At 34.1% G+C, this 24,373-nt stretch overlaps 4 protein-coding genes across 5 annotated transcripts; 1 reads left to right on the forward strand and 3 right to left on the reverse strand.

Annotated features, from left to right (window-relative positions):
* Positions 1-1,329: 1,329 nt before the first annotated feature.
* Positions 1,330-3,702, reverse strand: LOC106409685 (homeobox-leucine zipper protein ATHB-40). 2 transcript variants are annotated; one of them, XM_048763416.1, is made up of 3 exons: positions 2,968-3,702; positions 2,301-2,620; positions 1,330-1,799 (listed from the first exon to the last, which is right to left on the reverse strand). In XM_048763416.1, exons 1-3 carry the CDS (start codon positions 3,053-3,055, stop codon positions 1,560-1,562), a joined length of 648 nt encoding a protein of 215 aa, XP_048619373.1. In that variant the 5' UTR covers positions 3,056-3,702; the 3' UTR covers positions 1,330-1,559. The 2 variants fall into 2 exon arrangements, with proteins under 2 accessions (XP_048619373.1, XP_013705721.1); XM_013850267.3 differs by having other exon boundaries at positions 1,370-1,799; positions 2,301-2,626; positions 2,968-3,694.
* A 12,082-nt stretch (positions 3,703-15,784) lies between these two features.
* Positions 15,785-17,683, forward strand: LOC106410190 (probable NAD(P)H dehydrogenase (quinone) FQR1-like 2). Its single transcript, XM_013850674.3, has 2 exons — positions 15,785-16,485; positions 17,206-17,683. Exons 1-2 carry the CDS (start codon positions 15,917-15,919, stop codon positions 17,432-17,434), a joined length of 798 nt encoding a protein of 265 aa, XP_013706128.2. The 5' UTR covers positions 15,785-15,916; the 3' UTR covers positions 17,435-17,683.
* Positions 17,684-18,368: 685 nt separating this feature from the next.
* On the reverse strand, positions 18,369-20,075 carry LOC106410189 (BES1/BZR1 homolog protein 2). The gene is made up of 2 exons (XM_013850673.2): positions 19,689-20,075; positions 18,369-19,304 (listed from the first exon to the last, which is right to left on the reverse strand). The coding sequence occupies exons 1-2, from the start codon at positions 19,926-19,928 to the stop codon at positions 18,627-18,629; spliced, it is 918 nt and encodes a 305-aa protein (XP_013706127.1). The 5' UTR covers positions 19,929-20,075; the 3' UTR covers positions 18,369-18,626.
* Positions 20,076-21,796: 1,721 nt separating this feature from the next.
* Positions 21,797-23,122, reverse strand: LOC106410191 (NEDD8-conjugating enzyme Ubc12). Its single transcript, XM_013850675.3, has 6 exons — positions 22,961-23,122; positions 22,728-22,880; positions 22,530-22,638; positions 22,371-22,449; positions 22,177-22,293; positions 21,797-22,113 (listed from the first exon to the last, which is right to left on the reverse strand). The coding sequence occupies exons 2-6, from the start codon at positions 22,843-22,845 to the stop codon at positions 21,976-21,978; spliced, it is 561 nt and encodes a 186-aa protein (XP_013706129.2). The 5' UTR covers positions 22,846-22,880; positions 22,961-23,122; the 3' UTR covers positions 21,797-21,975.
* Positions 23,123-24,373: the final 1,251 nt, after the last annotated feature.

Raw genomic sequence — 24,373 nt, forward strand, 5'->3', positions numbered from 1 at the left:
ATACTAAATATATTTTCCTATATTTATTATTTTCAGTTATTTCTGTTTCTTTACATCGTTTATAACATATACTTTTAATTTGAATTATTTTCAGTTAAAAATCTAGCATAATTAAGAACGTTAAAAGATGAATACTTTGTGTTTGTGTGACTAAAACATTCTGATTAGAATGTAGAGAACATTTTCATCCGATGGCAAAGTTAACAATATTTTAGTGGATCCAAATGACATATTGTTAGAAGTTAAAAATTGGTTTGGAAATCTATAACATAGATGTCAAAATCCGGTGTACTTCAAACAGATCATTATCTTAAACAAATATATTATCTATCGTGGAGCATTAGCATTGCCATTAGGTGATCATGTGATTGATCACCATATAAAAAAGGTGAGAAACTTTCTTAATCTCATCGGAATGAGGACTAGATACAGTGAATGTTTTAAAACTTGAAAGTAGATACGAGTACTTCAAACACACTACAAGAAAACATGGATTTTCCTATTGAATTTTGCGACTACAATCGGAGTCGCTAAATATGCCGACCGAATACCGACCGTTTAGCGACTGATTTGCGACCAGTTAAATTCCGTCGCTATTTTACGACTACAACATTTCGTCGTTAATTAGTCGGCTATTTACGACTATTAAGCTACTCAAATGAGGTCGGTAAATTGTCGTCGGTTATCAGTCGCAAATTTCGCGACCGCTGAACGACCGAACTGTGTGGTCGTTAATTAGGAAAGACCACTACACTACGTTTGCTTCACACTTCACTTTCTATTTTACCCAGATTACATCAAATCTTTCACTTTTTCGCCAAACATTTCTTCGTGGGTCCACAGTTTCTAGCTAAGCTTTATGAGACCAACAAATTTTCGGTCAATATTAAACAGATGCATGAATCAAATATCTTGTAAGGATATACTAAAAAGATGTATGCATGTATCAAGAATCCTCAAATCAGGAATAAAATATTTTGCCTTTCAGAATACGTATGTCGTTATAACCATTTTCCATAATGAGTGTCACCAACAACACATGAAAATTAGTAGCCCACACTTAAATGGATCCATTCAAACTGGATGATTGTTCTATCTTGATATACTAATGCATGTAACCAGCTGATAATTGTAATCCTTTGGTTTCTTTCGATTTTGATATGACTATCACGACATTTTCACATTAAGCATGCGACAACTGGTGAGAATGACCAATATGATCGCTAACCACATTATGGATTTACTCATTAGTTGTCGAGTGACACTGCGAAACTTGACTCATAATGTTTCACCAACATTGATATATTTTATCCGACCTCCTAAACTCTTATCCATCGATTAACAACGTTTCTCAAGAATTTATACGACAATGCATTTTAAATAAATATATAAAAAGATCAAGAATTTCTGAAACCCATCGTCGTTATATTTGTTTGTACACTAGAAATTCAGCAGTTACATATTCTACTAGGCACTAGCTAGTTTACTTAAAAAAATACTACTCCCTAAATCAGGGCACTACTTAATACAATTAAAAATATTACATTAAGCTATTAATTTTATATGTATATATTTGCCCATTCTACTCCGTCTATGTAGGTGTTTTCTGGCACCGGATAAAAGAGGTTATAGTCATCACCGTCGTCTCCGACGTTATAATCTCCGAAAAATGGTGTTTCGTTAGCTTCGACAGAAACTGAAGAAGAAATGGGACTGTTGCTCGCGCCTCTTTCTACTCTTTCTGCCAATCTTTGAATTTCCCTCTCTGCATCATAGAGTTGTTCCTTGAGCTGAAGAAGCTGAGGAAACAATGTAACGTTAATTTAATCAATAAGCAATTGATCACAAAAGTAAAAGGTTTTTTTTGTTAGTGGATCTCCTCTAGAATTTTGAGTCCCACTGAGAAGGACACAAGTGATTATTACAAGATTATGACGCATATAAGTATTTTATGTTGTGTAATAACGTGACAATTTACTGTTAAATGTCGCTTTTTTTTGTTCTCAACTCGAGTCTTTGATGTCTTAATTATTGTGTTTTGTACTTTTATACTTTCTCCGTTTTTAATACATAACGTTTTAACTTTTAAAAAATAAATAAATGATATTTTTAACTTTTAATAGAAAATTTATTAATTTTTATATTATATGACTATATGTATTCTGTAGTCAATTTTATTATTAATCGAATTGTTTAAATGAATAATTAATAATGTTTTATTTTTAAAATATAAAAATTAAATACTTTCAAAGTTTTTCTAAAAAAAATTATAAACCAAAGAGAGAAAAAAAGAACTATACCTCTGACTCAAGTCGGCACTTGTCAGCAACGACGTTCTCATGTGAGTTTTTGAGGTTGTTGTACTCTTCCTCGAGCCTTTTGTTCTTCCACCGTGCACGACGGTTCTGAAACCAAACAGCAACTTGACGAGGGTCGAGCCCTAGCTCCGCGGCAAGTTTATCTTTCCTCTCGGACTCAAGCTTGTGCTCATCACCAAAACTCATCTCCAACATGTTCACTTGCTCATCGCTAAGCTTTCTCTTCCTAAAAAAACAGTTGCTTCCGTCTCCAGTAGCCACGGCTCTTTTGCTCTTCTTCCTCCTTCGCTTCGGTGGCTTCACTGCTCCTACCAACCAAAATAGATAAAATCAAACGAGTAATTCGCTAAAAAAAATATGACAAATACTTGTCAAAAAGAAACATGACCAATAAAGTTTTGGATTTTTCTTTACTTTTTAGTTTCTTGATGTGTGCTCACATGCACTAGATCATATCAATAGTTGTGTTGGTCGTAAACTTCTATTTTTTTGGAAAGACTCAAATAGATAGCCCACTTGAATTTCTATACCTTATTCCTTAAAATAGTGAAATTTTCGGATAGACTAACTAACCCACTTTTACTTTTATATGAAAGTCCATTAAGTTGGGGTTTCTAGAAATTCTAAACAAAAAATTATTGAAATTTACCTTCTTGTGGTAGTATCTGTGTGTAGACATCGGGGTACAATTGAGAGATAAAAGCCAAGTTTTGATCATCATCCATCGTGTGGTTCATGTTCTTGGATCACTCTCGTTCTCTCGTAATTTGTCTCACTTTTTATGAAATGTGAGAAGTTGTGTTGGGGGGAGAGGAAGGCCTATGATTTATAAGGAGCATAGGTGCAAAGAAATGAGTGTTTTTTTGTATGAAGTGTAATTTCCTGAAGTGGGGTTCTTGTATTTTAAATTAACGAAAATGCCACTACACATAAGTACACACCTTGTGTCTTGTGACTTAACAAGTAGATATGATAATTAATTTTAAACAATGATTTTGAAACTAAAGAGAGAGAAAGGTTTTTTCTAAGTAGTTTTATATTGTTGCATGTTGTAAAGACAAGGCTTGTAATTTAGACAAACATGACTATATAATGTAAAGAAATATGGCTATATCATTTAAACAATATGATTAACTTAAAACTCGTGAGTTTCTAAAAAAACTCATGTAAAAGTAGTATTTTGAGAGATCGGTTATAAGAAATGGAACGAAAAATATATGAATAACAACTGCTATGTAGTTTTTCTTTATTTTCTTTCTATTAAAACAACATTCTTTGTTAAAATGAGAGTTGTCTTAGTGTAGTCTACACATGTGTGCGTTATGTATATTGGATACATAAATTGCAAGCAATTTTTAGAGAGAGATGGTGCTCGATCGACTTTCACAATACACACACATACACCTTTGCACGGATAAGTATTCAACAAACAAAAAAGAGAAAAGTCGAAAGCAGGCACGTGAACTTAACAAAGTGAAAGTCATTTACCAAAATCGAATGATACATAATGTGTTGTAGTAAATAATATTTGCGAATTTTCAAAAATAATAATAATAATATTTGCGAGCCTCTGGGAAACTATATAGTAAAATATTAGAGGGAACACCAGTAATTAAGGAGGGATTGGCATATGTGAGTGTTCTGTCCAATTGATAGGCCATGCACTGATATCAATGTTATCCACGACCCAATCAGTCCCGGTCATTACTAAGATTCTTTTCTCTTTAGTTTTCTTCTAATTCGTGTTTAGGGATGGCTTAGAAGTTGTTTACTATATTTGGTAGAGATGGTCCGTTCCCTTCTTCTAGTTCTAGTCATTAGTAGATTAGGGCTGGAAAATAAGCCATAATTGGGTTGTCTTACAACTAAGATTTCAGTTGACAACATTTTACTCCAGCGGATGAAAAAAATCGTAGTATATATGAAAAACATTTATTGAAACTAGATTAACATAATAACAAAACGGCATAAATTTGAGCAAAAAAAAAACGGAATAAATATGTAAGAGGATCGGTTAAAAATGATATCTACATTTAGACAGTAAAGATGTCCAAGAAGACATATTATAATCATAAGAATGAAAAAAATACACATCCTAAAAATGAAACTTGTTATTTTATTTCATAACTGAAAAAAGAGAAGAAAAAAGATGGCCAGTGAGGAAAATAATTACTTAGACTATTTGCTTAATTGGTATAAACTCTAAAGCCAAAGAGGATATACTTGGGTATCAAAATAGAAAAGTATAGAAATTTATAAGTGGTTGGAGTGTATACTTAACGTCATGTCGTCATCTTCCAACACCTCCCAATCAAATCATTAATTAGTTTTAGTTAACTTCTTAAAATGGGTTTAAGTCCATCTTCATGATGTGAATTACTGATCTTTTTTTTTTTGGTTTAAATGTTAAATGAATTACTGATCTTTTAACTGCATTTTGCATCATGTGGATATTTTGGCTATAGATGGTGACTACTAGGCTCGCACTCGTAAGCTAAATTGAGGATTTTGTGTACGTCATTGATTTTTTTTTTTTTTTGGTCGGCATCCTTGAAGTTATTGTGTCACGTTTTTTAATCCTTTTCTTTTATTTATTCTGAGAGGGTGTAAAGAGAGAAAAGGGAGGACAAAAGAACATGATGGAAGTCATGTGAAAGGAATACAACACACTACTAATGTACGTACGTATTATAATTTTTTAGGTTTTAAAATACTTCAAAATTAATATGATTGTAAAATATAGAGAAGTAGACAATGGAAGCCAAAGCCTTCTGTCTCCCTCTTTCTTCTGCTTATAGCGTGTCCGCGTTATGAACACTGCCATATCACTTAACATTTTTACCCAAAAAAAAAAAAACACTGCCATATCTTTACTCCTTTATATGTTCTTCCAATCCCACCCTGACATCTCTCCTCAAGTAACATCCCCAATACATAATTTAGGAATTGTTAAAGAAAGTTTTGTAGACAAGTTTGCTTAAAAGACTATATATATTATATGTCCAAGAACGTTCATATCAAAACCCAAAATATTGATATTAAAAGCACCACCCAAAAAGTATGGCATGTGATGATACGCACCATGTTTTTGGAACTTATATATGCGCGAGTCATTTACAAGACTTAATAAATATTATGATGCTTTTAAAACTTCAAGGGTATATTTCGGGCCTAAGTAATTTTGACAGTTGTATTAATATGCATTGAAACTGTTTAGACAAATTTTGCATATTTAGCTAAATGGGGATAAAATATGTTTATATTTGGGCTAATTTGGCTTAACGCTTAATTTGCAGCTGATGATCTTTAACTGGAGCCTGCTGGAAGTGAAACAAATGTTAATCAGTGGTGTATAAATATTGAGTTAAGAAGGTCATATATTGAGTTAAGGGCTACAAAACAGTCACTGGATTCAAGTACATATATATTCATTCGAGTTAAGGAGGTTGCATATTACTTTAAGTGTTTATGGCTTATGGGAGTCGGTTGACGGATCTGAAAAAATATTGATCTGATTACTATTTGTTTTGTTATTTTTATCAACTGTAGCTATAATTAATCCATGTATGCAAGCAAGCATTTGCATGCGCTCAAAGAAAATTTGGGTTGTAGTGGTTAAGCTTATCATTGTACTTTAGGTGCGCTTTAAAGCAGGCACGTCTCGAAGTTTTTCATTTTTTTGGACATAAATTTTCCGTTTATAATATTAAACATTTAAATGAAGCCAGAACAAAAAGTATTAAAATTAATTTTGCTTTCTCCAGTAATGTGACACCAGTAGATATTGGAAACACATTTTTAGAAATATATATTTTGTCACATGATGATCTGTAGCTTTCATTCGCTTTTTATTTCAAGATTCCCTCTCGCTTTGTTGTTATTTCCAAATTAACAGTTTTTTATTGTTGCATAAATCCAAACAAGCGTTCATATGGAATCCTAAGAGCATGATTAACCCGGAGTTCTAAAGATAAGGTTTTTAGCGGAAGTTAAGAAACTGTTTCTTAATTTTTAACTAAAAAAACTAAGAACCGGTTCTTAAATAAGGATTTTAAGAACCGGTTCTTAGATTTTTTAGTTAAAAGTTAAGAAACCGTTTCTTAACTTCCGCTAAGAATCTTTGTCTAAGAACCCCGGGTTAATCATGGTCTAAGTTTTTCTATATTTTTTTCTTGGGTATTTAAATTGTAAATAAACATAATATATATGTGTATATATGAACCAAACTGACCTTCAATATATGAAGTTTAACTGTATTGTTTGAGTAGTAAAAGATTTTTTTTTTGAATGAACGTCAAATTTATTTAACCAAAAAAACCATTTTCACAATGAATGCTTCATGTATCTATTTGTTTCTTTGAAAAGAGTAGTAGAATAATTTCTTTGTGTGAATCAAGGCCATAGATTAAACTCGACCGTATCTACTGATATCCTCTTATTATACGTTTCAAATGGTAATACTTAGTATTCCATTTTCTACATCTTAAAATGAATAGTATGAGTTTGATTCCATAATCAACGTCGGTTAAAGAAATTTCCAACACTTTCGAGACATGCTTTTGAGAAAGGGTTAAAAACTAATAGCACTGCTCGCTTTCAAACCCCCTATAAAATACACTTGGATATAGTAAGTCACTTTTGATATAGTAACAAATTATGTTTTTAGTCTAATTACCCATTTGATCCTTGTCTATATATATAATATATATGCCGAACTCAAATTAACAACTTTTTGGTTAAAATCTGATTCCACGCCAAAGAGAAGGATTTTTGGGGGGGGTGGGGGAGAAGGAAATTAAATGTGATAATTATAGCAAGAGCATCACGTGCTTTATACTAGCCAGCATAGTACACATCCTCTTCTGTTGGTCCACGTGTTCCAACCTTCAGTTCACGGAACCTGACTCAATTTTCCAGACCAATTAGATTCGTTTCTCCCATAGCCGCCATCCTCCATTTTCAGTTATAAACTTTTATTTTAGAGCATCTAAATCGGTTTAGATTAACCAAACAATTCATACCAAAAATGAAAATGAACATTTTATAACAAATTACTTGATTTTCTTCTTTTTATAATAAGTTGATATGAAACCAAGTCAGCTGAACCAAGCCAAGTAAAAATTAATAACCATTTTTTATTTTGGGTGAAAATATTTCACATCAGTGACTTATGCTAAAAAAACTAAACCCAATTGAATTTGGTATATGTATATCAGTATATATCAAGTTTAAAAGAACAAGATTAATTTGTACCGGAAATTTCGAAACTGATAAGCTCATGTTGAGCCAATTTGATTTCTCTATAGTTTCAACTGTATAAAAAGATAAATACGTATTAATCGGAATTTTGGAAGGGGAAATATACGGGTAATTATACGATTATCATCCAAAACTACTAATAATATTACCGGATTTTTTTAAAGATATATGATAGACTTTTTAATGATAAAGTAGACAAGCATAGAGGGGTATTTTACACATTTCTTACACCCAAAGAAGCAAAAACTTATCCACAAAGAGCCGTTTGGCTTTTTGCTTATGACACAAAATAGTTTGCGTCACAAAAAGATCACGTGTTGGAACAATATTTACTAGATCAATGGAATTTGAACTGTGAATTGGGTAATTCGTAAAGGAATCGTTACGTATGTCTTTAGAAATTTCCGAATTGGGTAATGAGACCAAACAATGTAACATGTGAGTCTACTTTTTGCCCAAACCGGGTAATTTCAGTCCGGAACACGTATGTTTTGGATCCTCATTCTCTTTTGCTTCTTGACCATTTCACCTTTCTTAGAAAGCTCTACACTTAACTAAACGGCTTATGTAACTATGCCATTAGTGGAATAACAAATGTTTTAATCTATGAAATTTACCAATGCTCGAGCGCAAACTGCTATCTATGATTTAGCTAGCTATGAGCATGTTGTTATGTGAGGTTAACTTTTATATTCAGTAAATCACTGTTGGATTCAAGTTACAAAAAAAAAGAGATCTGCAGTAACTTGAATTGCTTGTTTGGCTGTTCAAGCTTAGAAGAGCTAGCTAAACGAGATTAGATTTGGATTAAAAATTAAGTGCATCCTTTATATACTAAATCACAAGTCGCCTAACCAATAAAAATTTGCCACATAATTCATATTTACAAAATGAAGAAAAAAATAAATTAAAAATATAATGCTTAAAAGAAAAAAAAATAACAGAAACAGTAGAACGGTTTTAAAAAAAAAGCAGCCCACAACCCATGATTCTTTATTTGTCCACGATCCTTTTCTTTTGATTTTTTTTAACAGTTTATGTTTTGTATTGTTTTCGATCAAGTTAATTATTGTCTACTTTTTTTAATCTTCCTTTATTAAAAATTCTTTCAGTTCTATTGGTGAAACTGTTTTCCAATATCTTTACTGTCCCACTACCTTCACTTCTTTTGCATCTAAATAAACTGAAACCTCCACCTTTAAGAGATCAGAAAACACCGTAAATTATAAGTTTCACATAAAACACAGAAAATTTCTAACACATGTATTCATTGTGTAAAATATTTAAGCACGGAAGACATAGAACAAGAAGCACCAACTCTTCGAAGTCTAATAATTATGGTGATGAAATGTCTTAACACTTATTTAAAGCTCTGTCGAATGTAATTCGTTTCTCAAATGCGTTCAAGACCTCGAGTTCATCCACAAAAGCAGTTGTCAACTATTAAAAGTGTGTATTTCTGTATTCATTTAAGTGGTAAACAATGGTAACTAAAGCTTTTTCTCAAAAAAAAAGGTAACTAATGTAATGTTTTTCATGTTTAATTTGACAATTATTTTTCCCTAATACTAGTTACTATATAAAGCTACAAATTCTTAGACCCACGGAAAGAAATTGATATCTTATGTTATGTACACATACATAGGTATAATCAAATGCATTACTAATTAGGGTCCTAAAGCTATATATAGACACAACATAGAAGTTAGGTAGTCTATAATATAATAACAATGAAAGTTTATCCAATGGATTACGAGTAACAGGAATAATATCGTGTTTGTATGCTCTCCCATCCAATATGTTACTTTAATTGGAAAGTCGTATCTTAAAATATACTTAATACCCTTTTAGTTAAATTATATGATTGGTTGTGTTTATGCCAACACGTTTTTTTTGTCTCAAAGTAACTTTCTTTGGGGAACATTTCTAGAACAATGTTTGTTTATTAAATATTCTCCCTCAGTTACGGCTTAATTTGAGCACGAAATGAAAACTACGATGCCTTATTTAGTTCTTTAATATAAGGCGCACATGCAAATACTTTCAAATATATATATATATATTATATTTATTTATTTTTTTTATTTTTTTTGAAAAAAAGGCTTAATATTTATATATATTCCTTCACTGATTTGAAATACGTAGAAATGTCTTTTCAAAAACAGTATACGTATAAGTCTTGTGTTGGCTCAAAATATAAATCAGCGTAGAATTATAGCTCTACTAGATCACACTCGAGTTAGAGTTCTTTAGTGTCTTCTGAAGCTACCTACGATATATATTGAACAAGATACGCATGAAGTTTAGAACTTGTATTTTTCAAAAAAAAGTTCAGAACTTGTATTAGCACATAGTAAGACTGAGTTTGCTCTCTCACGTGTTTGGTTGCGTTACTCTTGAATAAGAATAAGAATTGACCTAATACATGTTTTGCAAGTAAATAATATTTTCACAGTTTAATTATAAAGTAGAAGCTATGGACTTTACAGCATGTTCAACTCGTAGAACCGCTAAAAATACTAAAATAAGAAAAATATTAATATTATAATAATTTATTTGTTTTTTATTTTTCTGTAAAAAAAAAAATCAATAACTGAATGTCACGTATATGAATTGTGTTAGGAACATTTTTTTTTTTTTTTTTGTAACTTACGTATCTTAAAGTTGTTATTTAAGAAACGTTTTCATTTTTCTTTCTTATTTTCTCATTATTTTTAATTCATTTATCTAAAGAAATTGCGTTAAAAACCTTGGGTTAACCATACTCCTAAAAGCTATAATAAAGCATGCACAGATTTGTTATTTTCTTCGACCAAAAAACAATTGGGACACAAGCCTCTCCGTCTCGCACGTCGCTCTTACACAACTATCATCTGTGTTTTTAATATTATAGTCTTATACTAAAAAAAAACTACGGTGTTAGCTTAAATTTCGTTAAACCTAATAATTTAACGATTTGGTGCTAACTGCTAATTTTTCACAAATATTATTTTCATTTCCTGTTTTCTAATAACCAGTATGTAATTGAAGAAGTAGTTGATTGTTGAAATTTGTTTGTTTAAAAATCCAATAGATACCCTTAGATCTTTCCGTAGTGAATTATAAGCATAAATAATCGGTAAACAGCTAAGACTAAATCTTTGGTTCTTTAAAATAGCAATTAAAGATTCTCAATTACTCGATTAAGGCCTCACTAGTTTTCCCGCTACCACCCGCAAACGCAGTTTTTGCGGTTGCTAGCGGTTGACAGCGTTTCGAAACAATCATACAAATCGCTTCAAATCGCTCCGAACCTCTTAAAATCAAATGCTGGTTCCAGCTAGCGTTTGCGGATTGCGGACGGTTATGGGAGGATAATTTTTTTTTTTTTCAAAAACTATATAAATACAAAAATAAAAATATTCAATAAAAATTTAAAATTGGAATTATAAAATACTAAAATATATCTATTATATTTTAATTAATATTATAAAATTTTAAAATAAAAATATTTTCTATAATATTAAAAATTAAAACTATAACTTTCTAAATATAATTTTCATATTTATTATAATATTATGATTTTTGATATTTTTTATAATTATATAAAATGTAAATATTGTTAATTTATTATTTAACTGTTGATGTATTTGGTAGTTAACCAGTCATAAGTATCCCGCAAACGCACCAATTTCTAACCGCAGAACCAGTCGTACAAATCTCTTAAAACCGTTAGAAACCGCAACCACTCGCATTCGTAAACTCCCGCAACCGTAACCGCTGCGTTTGAACCAATCAGACCGATAGACACTAATCACACCCTATCTTAATGATCAACTTCAATCACAAAACACAACGTGGACGGTCCAGAAAACACTCACGTGGAGTAAAAATTGATTTATACTTCCCACAAAAATATACTCCACGGTTCTTTGCTAATTTATTTTGCCTCTTTCGAGGTCCAACCTGTCTCTCTGTTTCTCCCTCCATCCAAAATCACTATTAGAGCTTTACGCACATGGTTAGCAACTAAACAAATCTTGTCAATAGCTCCTTAATTTAAGAGTATAAATTTCCATAAATAGCTTTATGAAACGTGGCATGTCTATTATCTCCACCGACGTCCCTAATGAGTAATGACAGCTAAAAGAGGATACATTTTCTAGATTGCTCTCGGGTTTGGTCCTAGATTCGTGGGTAATTCTAGTCTTTTAACTGAAGTTTTTAGCTTTGGATAGAAGACGATTCTTCTATTTTCTTAAATTATAACTAAAAAAAAATTAAAAACCGTCTCTTAAATAAGAGATATAAGTACCGTCTATTATAGTTATATATCTTATAAGATAGCCGCACATCTTGCATCTCCGCCAGAATGAAGGTATCTTTCTGGTGCAGCTCCTCCTGTCCTAATCACGAGCCTCTCTTCCGCTGCTGATGACGTTTCGCTCACCATCTCGAAGCTCTCCCTCTTCTCCTCCAATGGATTCCTCTGCAACTGTCTCATTTGGTTCTCCTCCCCTGCCGCCTGAACCACCAGATCCGGATCTCGTCGTGGTGTTTCCGATAAATCCTCCAGACCCTCCACCGGTTCTGCTGCCTCTCTGCTCAGATGTCGATGTGCTATCCACTCAGCCTGCTCTGCTGCATCTTTTGCTGGCTGGAATTTCTTCCTCCGGAGCTCTCAGCTCTGGCCTGAGTTACTCTTCCTTTCGACATTATCCCGTTTCAAAGCCGATAATTATTACCTCTTGTGTGGAACATGTTTTGTTAAAGTCAGCCTTAAGGGCATCAACGATTTATCATCAAGAGTCGTGTGTCGTTTCCTTATTTGTTGCAAGATTATTGGTATCAATAGCTGAGTGCAAGCTGACTTCCCTTCAGTACTCATCTCTTCAAAGTCTCGAGGACTGGGCTTGGAAGATTGAAATATTGGTGGTGATTTTCTCTCTGTTTGCAGCTCTTAATACCTCAATGCAACATTTTGAAGTGGAGCTCTCTATTGTTTTATGTAGTTCTCAGTCGAGGCCTATCTTCTCTTGCTTCAAGCTCTCGCTAGATCTTACTTATCTCAGTAGGAACCCCATTTTACTTCGGAATGAAGAGGTTTTGCTATCTTGGATTAGTTATGTGCCTCATTTTGAGGATGTTACACTCTCTTTGAGTTTCAGGTTGAAGCTCTTTTTACCTCAGTATGAGGAAGTTACTCGTTGTGATACTACTTTGTTACCTCAGTGTGAGGATTTTATTTGGACTGCTGTCTCTGTGGCCATGGTTTCACTTATCTCAAGCGTGTCTAGGCTATGGTGGTTCTCCTCACAGCTCTCAGTCTCTTCAAAGAGGTGTTTGGTCGCCTTTGAGATTGTAGTTGGGTCTTTCCCAATTGGTTACTTTCAGATTTGTTCGGCGAATGGAATGTGGATGGAAGCCCGTGTCCTCCATCGCTTATTGAGTAGAGTATGTGTAGGCTCTGGACACGTCGTCAAAGCGGTGATGATTCACAAAGCCTTTCAACCAGCAATATCAATTGGACTCTCAAGACTTCAGATTCTTCTAGACTCAATCGTCCCCTTCTCTGCCCAACGCTTAGGGTTGCACTTGAATGAGATTAGAGGTTTCTTGAGCTTCAAAAACCTTGTTCCTCTCTTCACTCCGTTATCATGTGTTTATAATCTATGCACATCGTTATGTTTAGATGTTGCTTTTGCAAAAGGTGTTGTACCCAGACTTTGTATTTCAAGTACTCTGTTTTGAGTTGGATATGAAATGAAATTGTTGGAAAAAAAAAACCATCTATTAGCTGAAAAGTGTAAAAAAAATAAAAAAAAAATGTCAAATCATAAGTTAAGAATTCCGGCTAAGAAACCGGGGTTAACCATGCCCTTGGTTTTTAACGTATTATTTTATAAAAAATATTCTCATAATCAGTCTTAATTTATTGTTATGAACTTACAGTATTCTTTCTATATTCGCTATTGCAGCTTTAAATGTTATCTTGTAGGATTTTCGTGGTGGTCCAAGGTAATACATGGCACGACATGAAGCATGGTGTTAATAAACTAATTAAGCCTATCAAAACACTAATAGTAGTTTATTGGCTAGCATAACCAATCAGGTAAGATCTAGCTTTTAATAGCTACCATAAACAGTTAAAGACAAACGTTTAATCAATTCAACATTTTGAATGTATCTTTAGCGTCGACCAAGTAGAGTTTGATATGGAATTACTTTAACCAATAGCTGAAATTTGACTTTCAGGGTGTATTAACTATTCTCCTCATTAACAACTTTATTTCTTTCTATTTACAAAATGTACCACTACGATTGATAATTTCATGCAACTCCTTTTTGAGATAGTAGGTAGGATGATATTAGGTTAATTTGATTACGTTAGTTAAATAGTACGCTTTCAAATACGTCAAAAGACATTAGGATTACTGGATTAGCCACTAAGAAAGCAGTCATAATCTTATATATTAAAACAGAAGTCACAACTTTGATTCATGTGTAATTTTTTTAAAAATAGACCTAATGGACATTTTCCTAGAAAATCATGTTATATTTAATCTCTAATCTTATCATTTAAATTTTGGTCATACCAGAAACTTTTATTGGGCTATCAATAATTGGATTTAAACAATAGATGATCCATTGGATTTATAGATAGTATAAATTAAATAGATATAATTTAATGTTGTAATACTATACTTCGTTATGTTAAATATTTAAATATTTGTCGATGTTAACTTTTAAAACTATAAAGATTTTTTTTTAAATAACAAAAATCATATTATCTAACAATGATTAATCTTTACTACCTTAAACCAATGAAAACAAATTTTAAACTATATAGTTTATTTTAAAAATTAAACAAAAACTAAATGTTTAATTATTTACTCGATAATATAAATCTATAAAGTGAAAAGTTTAATTTTTTAAAAACTTTCTAAATTTTTGAAATGTTACAATATCTTTGAATATGACAATAAAATAATATTTTACTAATCTTTATATATATAATTACAATTTTAATAATCTGAATATATATATATATATATAGAAGAAGATACAAATATATTTGAAAATTTGAAACAATCTATTCCATGAAAAAATTAAAAATTGATAAACACATATATATTATAATATATACCAATTTAGAATTGAAAACAAAATATTTATATAAAAATAAATGAAAACAAAAACTCGCGCGGTTGCGCAGGTCGAGATCTAGTAACAATTATAGTTGCAATACTGTAGCTATAATTATAATATACTCTTTCTATTTCTAAAAGATAAAAAAAAAATTTATAGATACATTTAAAAAAATTTACATATACTTTTATTAGTTAATATTACAATTATTTTAAAATTATAGAAAATAGTTCATTCCAAAATTTTAATTTTACACATACATATAATAAAGCTGGACGCTACATGGAATTTATTAATAATGTAGTTTTCATGCTTTTTCAGTTCGGATTAAAGATTAAAGAGAAACAATTCAAACTAATACAAATCGAAAATAGATGAAGTCTTTATGAAAAATGCAACAGAAGTGGGATACCATACTACTTACCTACTTGTTCTATCCTAGAAATTTATATAGTTATACTTTCAATTTAGCTCCATGATTATTATAAGGCATCAACAACAATAATTGTTACCATAGTATTGATTTTACTTATTATTTACAAAATATCAATTCTGTTGCCACTGACAAACGGTAACATAGACAGTTGTAGAGCTGATCTCTTTAGTTTGTCGAGTTCGCTAGTCCCAGTCCGGTTCTCTTATTTTTTTCCAATATATTTTAATGTATTTTTAAACTATTTAAAACTTTTTCGAACTATGGTTTCAAGGATTTAAATGAAAATTGTCTGTGAATTTTTCTACTTCGATCTATTCTCTTCTTTTAACACTTTTATCCTAAGTTCTATTGTTTTCATGTTATTGTTCATCTTATATATATCCTGTTGTAGTCGTTTAAGCGTCTTGGCATTGAGTTAATGAAATTTGTGGTAAAAAAGGAAAATATATAAACTCAATATGAATTTAACCCATGCTAATATTGTAAATCACAAACTGGACAATAAATATAAAGCCCAATAACCGGTCATACTCATTACCTAAGCTTCGGATATATATCATAAACGGGCTGATAAATATAAAGCCCAATTGTAAATATTGACCCGTAAGGCATACCGTGGACCTGACTTTGATTCTGTGCGTCTGTTAAATCTTCACTTAACCCCATCTTTTAATTGCGATCACTATTTAGAGTGTTTGATTAGTTTTGTTTTTATTTTTATTTTAAAAATTAAATAGATTTTATCGTTGACGGAAGCTTGGGGGAGATTTTCACGATGGGGAAAGGAGGCGGATGCGTTCCCAGCAAGAAGAAGAAGCCGTCCTCTCTCGCCACCACCACCACCGCCGGCGATGGAATCGACGACGACGGCGCCGCCAATGCTCCGATCCCAATCGAGGACGATCAGACGACGAACACCGCCGGAACAACGACCCCATCGATCACGGCGAGGACGATCGGTCCGCCGCTCAAGATCTTCGTCGTGTTCTACTCGATGTACGGACACGTGGAGAGCCTGGCGAGGAGGATGAAGAAGGGAGCGGACGGCGTGGAGGGAGTGGAGGCGAGGCTGTACAGAGTACCGGAGACGCTTTCCGCGGAGGTCGTCGAGCAGATGAAGGCGCCGTCGAAGGATACGGAGATCCCGGAGATCACGGCGGCGGAGTTGGCGGAGGCTGATGGGTTTCTGTTCGGGTTTCCGACGAGGTACGGGTGTATGGCGGCGCAGATGAAGGCGTTCTTTGACTCGACGGGGCAGCTGTGGAAGGAGCAGACGCTCGCCGGGAAGCCGGCTGGGTTCTTCGTGAGTACGGGGACTCAGGGAGGTGGACAAGAGACTACTGCGTAAGCAAAGCTAACTCTGTTGTTTCCTTTTATGTCTGAAAGTAAAGTAGTTGACTTTGGAGTACAAGTGTTTAGTTCTTGTCATCAAAGTTTTGTCTTTTGATTGAGGCATTGTCTGAAATAAATGAGTTAAGTACTTAAAGACATGAACTTTATGTTTTACCTGAAAAGTTTGTTGTGTTCAGGACAATTGAATTTATATATAGTCTATGTTGGTAGGATAGGACTGTAAAAATGAAAACTTTTATTAGATTTGATTCTGTAAAATAAACTTTATAAGAATTGATCCAAATTTGTCAGCACCATAGTTGCTAAATTTCTAGGCATTTGCCTCCTGTAAATTGCATATCTTGCAATAGATTCTTCAATGTTTTTTTTCATTATTTTTACTCATAGTGTGGAATCTCTTCTCTTCATCTGATTTAGTTTCAGATTCTATGGAATCTATTCCCTTCTTCTTCTTCTTTTTGTAACTAGGCTTCTGTGATAGTTTGGTTCCTTTACACAAAATATCTTTGCAATTTCGTCTTGTACTGATAAGCTAACAAGGTAATATAGAGAAGCATAACAATGTGGGATCTTAAGAGCTAAAGAAAAACAATGTGAGGTCTTAACATCACATGGCTTTTGTCAGATCTTAACAAGTGTACAATTAGATGGTCCTTTATTCTGCTATTTTTAGTGTCAATCTCTGAAACATATGATGTGTTTGTTTTGCAGATGGACAGCAATAACACAGCTGGTGCATCACGGGATGCTATTCGTCCCCATAGGCTACACTTTTGGAGCAGGAATGTTCAAGATGGACTCCATCCGTGGAGGGTCACCTTATGGAGCTGGTGTGTTCGCTGGTGATGGCTCAAGAGAAGCTACGGAGACAGAGTTGGCTCTTGCTGAACATCAAGGAAACTACATGGCTGCAATTGTCAAGAGACTTGCACAACCTTGAGAAGAAATACAAAAAAAAAACTTTGGTGGCTTCTTTATTTTCTTGTTTTATTTAATTCTATCCATTTTTTTCTGAGTGTTTTTGAGTTTTGCCATTCTCGGAAGAACATTGAACCTATCATAAGGTTCTTACGTCAATGGCCGTGTGTACATGCTTCTTATTTTTATTACAATTCTCTCTTTGATTGTTCTCCTCCACAAATGTGAATTCCTGTCAAAAATAAAAAAAGGTTTATTGTGTGTTCTTTTATTTGAGCTTTTGAATCCGAATCATTCCCAGCATTAGTTTCTTCACTTCTCTCACTGTTAAACGAAAATTATTGCAAGACACTACACAGATTCTTTTCCTTAATTAGTTTCCGATTAGAAATCCACAAAATAAAAGGCTCATGTTTCTGATTATCAGTTCTTGAACCTTGTCTATATCTTCCTGACCACCAAAATTGGTTTAAATAAAAATGACTGGTCATTAACGTGTCACATGACGATGAACAATGTTTCGATCGTAACTCACCACCAAAGCAACAAGAAAAAAAAAGAAGGAAAAAAAAATAAGAAGCAACTCAGTCTCACGTGGACCCGAAGTAGGTCGTGTTACAGTTGCCTCATCAAATGGGCAATGAAAATATTGTCCTGTATCGTGAGAGTTACGACATATGGTATTTAATTTACAACACGCGATAACTTATTATAAAAGAAAGAAAACAAGTGCAAATTGGTGAAGAGAAGTAGTTGCTTTAGGTCCCAGCAAAAAGAAAAAGATATAAAGCACATGGTAGTAGGGGTCCATTATCCTCTCCTGTCCGTTCGTGGAGGTTTCCTTTCATTCAATATACTTCTTTGCACCGAACTTAACACACACCACAAGGTCCACAATAAACTCTAAACTAATAACAATAGCTAAATAAAAGAAAAAAAAAATCTGAATATTATCATATCCTCAAACAGCTTATATTATCAAAAACCCATTCATTATCCTGTGACGACCAAACATACATTACATCTCCAATAACATTATCATCACAAAAGAAAACATTTAAAGTATAAATGTAGAATGGTAACGGTATCTAAAAGGCTCGACCCTTGTTTTGACCTTCCTAGGCCATGCCAGCTCCTGTACAGTGCCAAAGATTTGCATAGGTTAATTATGATCACAAAGACACTGATCACACCACCAATATTCAAACTGATATTCATCGAGTTTTAGTGACGCCGAGAGTGAGCTCAAGATCTTCTACGGCAACTTCATGAATCATTTCGCCTTCCCATGCCTTAACAGTTCCATTCTCAAACTCAAACTCTGAACCTTTAATATTCATTCCTGACATCCCCCAGTCTGATCTCTTCATGTCAATAACCATAGATGTTTGCTTCACAAGATTAAACGTTGGTGAGCTAGGAGCCGTAGACTGAAAATTAATCCACCTTCCTGAGTCCTCAAACGAACTCTCCTCTGACTCGTCACACTCTGGTATAGTAGGAGGTGTCTGGTGACCAGCACGGCGTGTAGGGCTAGATGGAGCTGAGATAGCGAAAAGAAGCGGATGTCTCGGTAACTGTTGCGTCATGAGTTTCCTCTTTGAACCACGAGAAGTAGGAGAGGACAGAGGCGGAGTTACAGGAGCACTGTTTGATATTCTAAGAGGAGGAAGGTTTGCTGGAATGGAAGAAGCGATGTTGTGTAGGAAAGGGAGTAGAAGGTACGAGGAAGGGTTACCGTCGTAACGAGATGGGCTTGGGAAGGAAGATGAGACAGGACTTCCATGGTAAGAAGGTGCGGGGCTTGGGAAAGCAGATGATTGTGGACTTGGTTGGATTGAAGAGTTCGTGCTGAATGTTCCTAACATGTCTGAAGCTGGTGGCTTAGACCCCTGTCACACAATTCAAGAATCCGTCACCATATGTCAAAAAGCAAAACAGATCAGTATTCTAAAAATCGGTCTAGACAGTACTTAGATGTCCGCATATGCATATCTCAGACCTAAGCGAAATAATTTTTTGACTAATTTTTAGCGTCCGCCTAACCAATAATCTCGTGTAACATGTAACATGTCTAGTTACGGTTTATCGATTTCTTTAATATTGAAGCAGTTATTCAAACTAGCTGTTTCTTGGCATCACCAAGATGTAATTACAACGAAGGCAAGACTAAGTTACTAAGATTTGAAGTTAGATCGGTAATGAATCATTTTGAGATTCTTCTTCTCATCTAAAAGTATTTTAGGTTAATTAATTATTAGAAGAAAGATCAGTACCTTGCGATAAGTGGTACCGTCGTCTTCGACGATCCAACCAGCTTCGAGACAAAGAGCTTTAAGAACCTCGTTGTTATCGCAGTGCTTAGGAAGCTTGTAGTTACCTTGTCCCCTGAGACCAGAGTAAATCTTTGCCGTGATGGCTCTTCTTCTCCTCTCTCTCCTCTTATTGTTCTCCCTCTCCTTCCACGTTGGAGTTCGTCCAGACGATGATCCTCCTCCTCCTCCTCCTGCCGCCATTGAAAAAGCTCTGATCTCTCTGAATCTCTTTCTGCCTTTGTCAGTCTGGCGCACGAGGGAGAGAGCGTTTCTTTATTACGGTGACTTGAGCCTTTTCTTCATCGTGTCTGAATATAAACTTGTTTGTCTCCGCACGTGCGATCCGCTTGTCCGCTTTGGAAGTCATCTTACACGCGTCAGATTAATGTAACGCACGAGCTGTGGTCCCCTCGTTGTTTCCCCTTCACTATTCAATGAATTGGTATCTTTTTTTTTTCTTTTGCGATTTAATGGTTTTTACAGAAACTTTTTTTTCGGCACAGAAAGCATTGTAAACATAATTGAAAATAGATTTGCATCTCTTTTTCATATTTTAAAAATATGACGACATGATTGCATAATGTCATATCATGAGTTTGCAACGCATCGATACAACTCACAAGAGTTCCACATAAATTTCTTTTTACAAATAAATGTATGTGATCTATTCGAGTTGTCTAATCGAATAATTGAAATATATAGTATTATTTTCTAGTTCATGTATATGCATAAATCTAAAATTATATTTTCCATTTGTAGCATCTAAATAACTCAAAGCAGTGATATTCAGCTCCATAAAAATCCAAACAATTTACTTTAATTATTTGATGTTTATCAAGTTCTATAATTGTTAGATTCGGGTTTTATTATGGATTTCCAACTTAAAACCAATTGATGATCAGTGGATTGGTCATAACCCTTTATATATTACTTAATGTCCCTTAGAATTCCCGATGTGGATATATATCCCTAATACTCCATCCTCGAGATGATGGCTCTTATCGGCCAGAAATCTCGGAACTTTAGGACATTTATACTCGGTCGAGCGAGTTTAACACAACATTTATACCCGGTTGAAAAGGTTAATCACGAAGGTTAATTTTAATTTTAATTAGGAGTTTAGGGTATTTAGGATCTGGGCTTTGATACCATGTTAGATTCGAGTTTTATTATGGGCTTCCAACTTAAAATCAATTGGTGATTAGTGGATTTGTCCTAACCCTTTATATATTACTTAATGTCCCTTAGAATTTCCGATGTAGGATATATATCTGTGATAATAATCATCAAGATACACTAGGGAAATAGTTTGATGTCATTCAAATATATCTACGTAATCAAGAGAACTAAAAACATTTTAAGCATAAAGAAATGACACCATTTGGATCATGGTGGTCGGACCACGTGCGGTTCCAGTTAGGCGTGAGCAAAGACAGGAAGCAGAATCCCCAGCTGGATTCATGCTATTATTACACAGCCCCAGCCAACTAATTTTAGGATAATTAAACACAACCTTTTATTTATGTACTCACCGATTAATTTTTCACAATTTCAACTGATTTTAAAATATTGAAAAATATTACTTGTAAACTACTTACCAATCAATGAAACTATTCGCGTTATTTTTTTTTGTTTTGTTTTGTTTTATTATTTGCATTATTTTTTGTTTATTATTTAAACCACGTTCTATACTTTATATTCACAAACCCAAAAAAACACGAAATTGAAAAGAAAAATACAATATAATTGGTGATACAAAAATATCCAGTCTGTCAGTGACTTTGGATCAGATCACTCACGTGGGAAATATTAACATCGACTTGTACGGCGTGGTCACGTACATTTAATCTACTTTGATTAAGCTGATTAATCTAATCTAATTAACCGTGCGGCGTCCATTGAGTCCCAAAGGACCCAAACCAACCAAACTATTCTCATTTCTCAGTACTGTTCTGTTTGGTCTGAAATGATCTGAAATGTCGACGATGGCTGTTCTGTTTGGTCTGAAATGATCTTGAGAGTTTTTAGTCGTTCATTACCAGACACTTATAAACTGAAACCGAACAAACTAAATCCACAATTTTGAGTTTTCATTTCCTTTCAGTCTCTAAGGGAAAGGGAGAATGTAATTTTACAAAAGCAAGCAAACAAACAAGGGTCCTTTGAGAATAAGCGAAATACAATGGAGGATAAAGTGGTTTCAGGTTCTATCTTTTTTTCCTTGAAGAAGACCAACCAGAGCTTTTTGTTAAATACAGCGAGGGAAAAAGGTTTGACCAACATATCCACCGGTCATGGCTCTCCGCACATTGGTCTCAAAGAGCTTCGGGTTATCCCTTAAGACCTGTGCAGCGTCATGGTTCAAGGGATCTTCAGAGTTTGGTTCCTGTGTGAATTACACAAAAGTATCAGTTTAAGAGAATCTATTAGGCTAATTATTTTGTTTTACCGTGAAAAGATGGAAGAGTCCATAGATAACAGTGTTAATGTTAAGAACAGGTTTCCAGTCTTCACGCAAGATGTTGAGGCAAACGTTTCCTTCCAAATCGATATTGGGATGATAAACCTAAAAACAGAACACAAACATCGTTACATAAATAAACAAGTCACATACCAAGTAGAAGTCAATATTCATAATCCAACCTTGGTTTTGCATTTAACTTTAGGAGCTTCATGAGGATACACAGGAGACACATGGAACGTGAAAGCAAACGTACCGTTACTGTATTAATTCACAAGAAATAAACAAATGAGTTTCCGAACCATTACAAGTGTGAGAAGAATAAAAGCTTCAGACTTAACTGGTAGTAACCATCATCAGGTTTAATGGAGACTTCAAAGTTCATCAAATCATCTTTGCCATTAGGGAAAGATATCGTGCAAGAGCTCGGAAGGTTCAACTCTGAGATATCTACACCAATCCAAAAAAAAAAAAAACTAACATTAGGAAGAGAGCATAAGAAAGAAGGAAAGAAAGATTAAAAAGGGAATATAAAAGACCTTTGTGAAGACGAAGTTCACCAGCAGATTGCTTCTTGACAGAAGCTCCTCCTCCTCCTCTACTAGCGTTCTGAGCTTGTTCTCTTTGCTTCTCCTTTACTTTAAACAACCCAATCATTGCTTCTTCTTAAAAGAGAAACTCTTACACAACAGCTGTCACAAATTAAAGATCAACTGATTCTTAGTGTGATGTTTGATCAAAAACAAGGTGGGAAAGCTATCAGATGGCTTACAAGTTGATAAATTCGATACGTAAAACGATGATCGGAAGAGATTAGGTAGGAGTGGATCAAAGGTCGCCGACTCTATCTCTCTCTCTCACCCACCGGATTCTCGTCCTCGGAAGCTAGACGACGAAGAATGTTGAATCTTTTTAGCTTTTTTGTCGACGGACGCTGTCTTTTATTGATTAGACAGATAGGTCCATTAGGCCCATAAAGTTTATTACGGCCCATTAAGTGATTTGCGCGCGCTCTAACTGTTAATTATTTGCAAAGCCAATTCAAATGTCGCAAGACTCATAACTCAGTCCAGAAGCGGATTTGACCCCGTATGCATGTATCATCATGCGGCACTTAAAACTATTTCGTGTCAAAGATCAGCACAAATGTTGATTTTCATTATTGATTTGTTTCATTATTGATTTTCGCAAAGACTTTTTTTTCTCTAAAGTTTTTTTCTTAGTTCGCTATATTTAGAATTAATGTTTTTCTTCAAAAAAATTTAAAATTGTTAAAGCATTTTTTTTCATTGTTGCCTTGTTGAGTTTTAATATTTTAATCCATCATTCTGAAAAAGACACACTGCTGTATAAGTCGCGAAGTCGTGAAGGTACTACAACACGGTGCCGTTTTAAGTCGCGAAGCTGGTAAGGTCAACAAACGGAGCAGAGTTGAGGATACAGAGTTTAAGATCAGTAACATTAACTGAACAAAGCCTGTTAAGCAATTTGACCGAGACAACGAATATGTTATTAAACAGTTCAATTTTTTTGAAAATGGACCAAGCCCGCATATTTGTTCACAGATCAAACTCCCAATCAAAATATTGGGTTCTTAAAAGCGATGTATGTAGCTATTGGAATCACATTCTATTCGACCCGAATCTTTAAATGTCCGATCGATAGATGGATTTCCTATCCTTTGCAGCTGACCGTACCAAAGTCCGTACACAACTCTCCCCATGTTGTTTTATTTATTACTAGTGGTATAGATTAAATTATGGTGTGGTGTATAATCAATGGTTAATGGCGTCCATTCTTTTTGGAATCCCCGTGTCTTGTGGTGTTGGTACATGCAGCGTGAAGATTTAGGATTTTTTATTCTCACTTTCTCAATAGTATCTTTCACGTTTTTATCTAAATTTGATATTTTGAGCCCTTTTATACATATTTTGTAAGTATGCTCCATGTGCATATATTCTCTAGTAAGAATATGACATTATCACCCAAGGTGTGTTGGGCTAGTGGTTTAGTGCTTGGAGTAGGTTCCATTGCACCCCTAGTTCGATTCCCATGGGGAGGGGTGCTTTACGCCATGTTATCGGTATCAGCGCCGGCCGGCCCCGGGCCTGGGGTGGGATTAAGGCCGAAGGCCCGAACCCATCCTAGTCTACAAAAAAAAAAAAAAAAAAAAAAAAAAAAAAAA

The sequence above is a fragment of the Brassica napus genome, chromosome C7, assembly GCF_020379485.1.
Source record: "Brassica napus cultivar Da-Ae chromosome C7, Da-Ae, whole genome shotgun sequence".
Lineage (NCBI taxonomy): Eukaryota > Viridiplantae > Streptophyta > Magnoliopsida > Brassicales > Brassicaceae > Brassica > Brassica napus.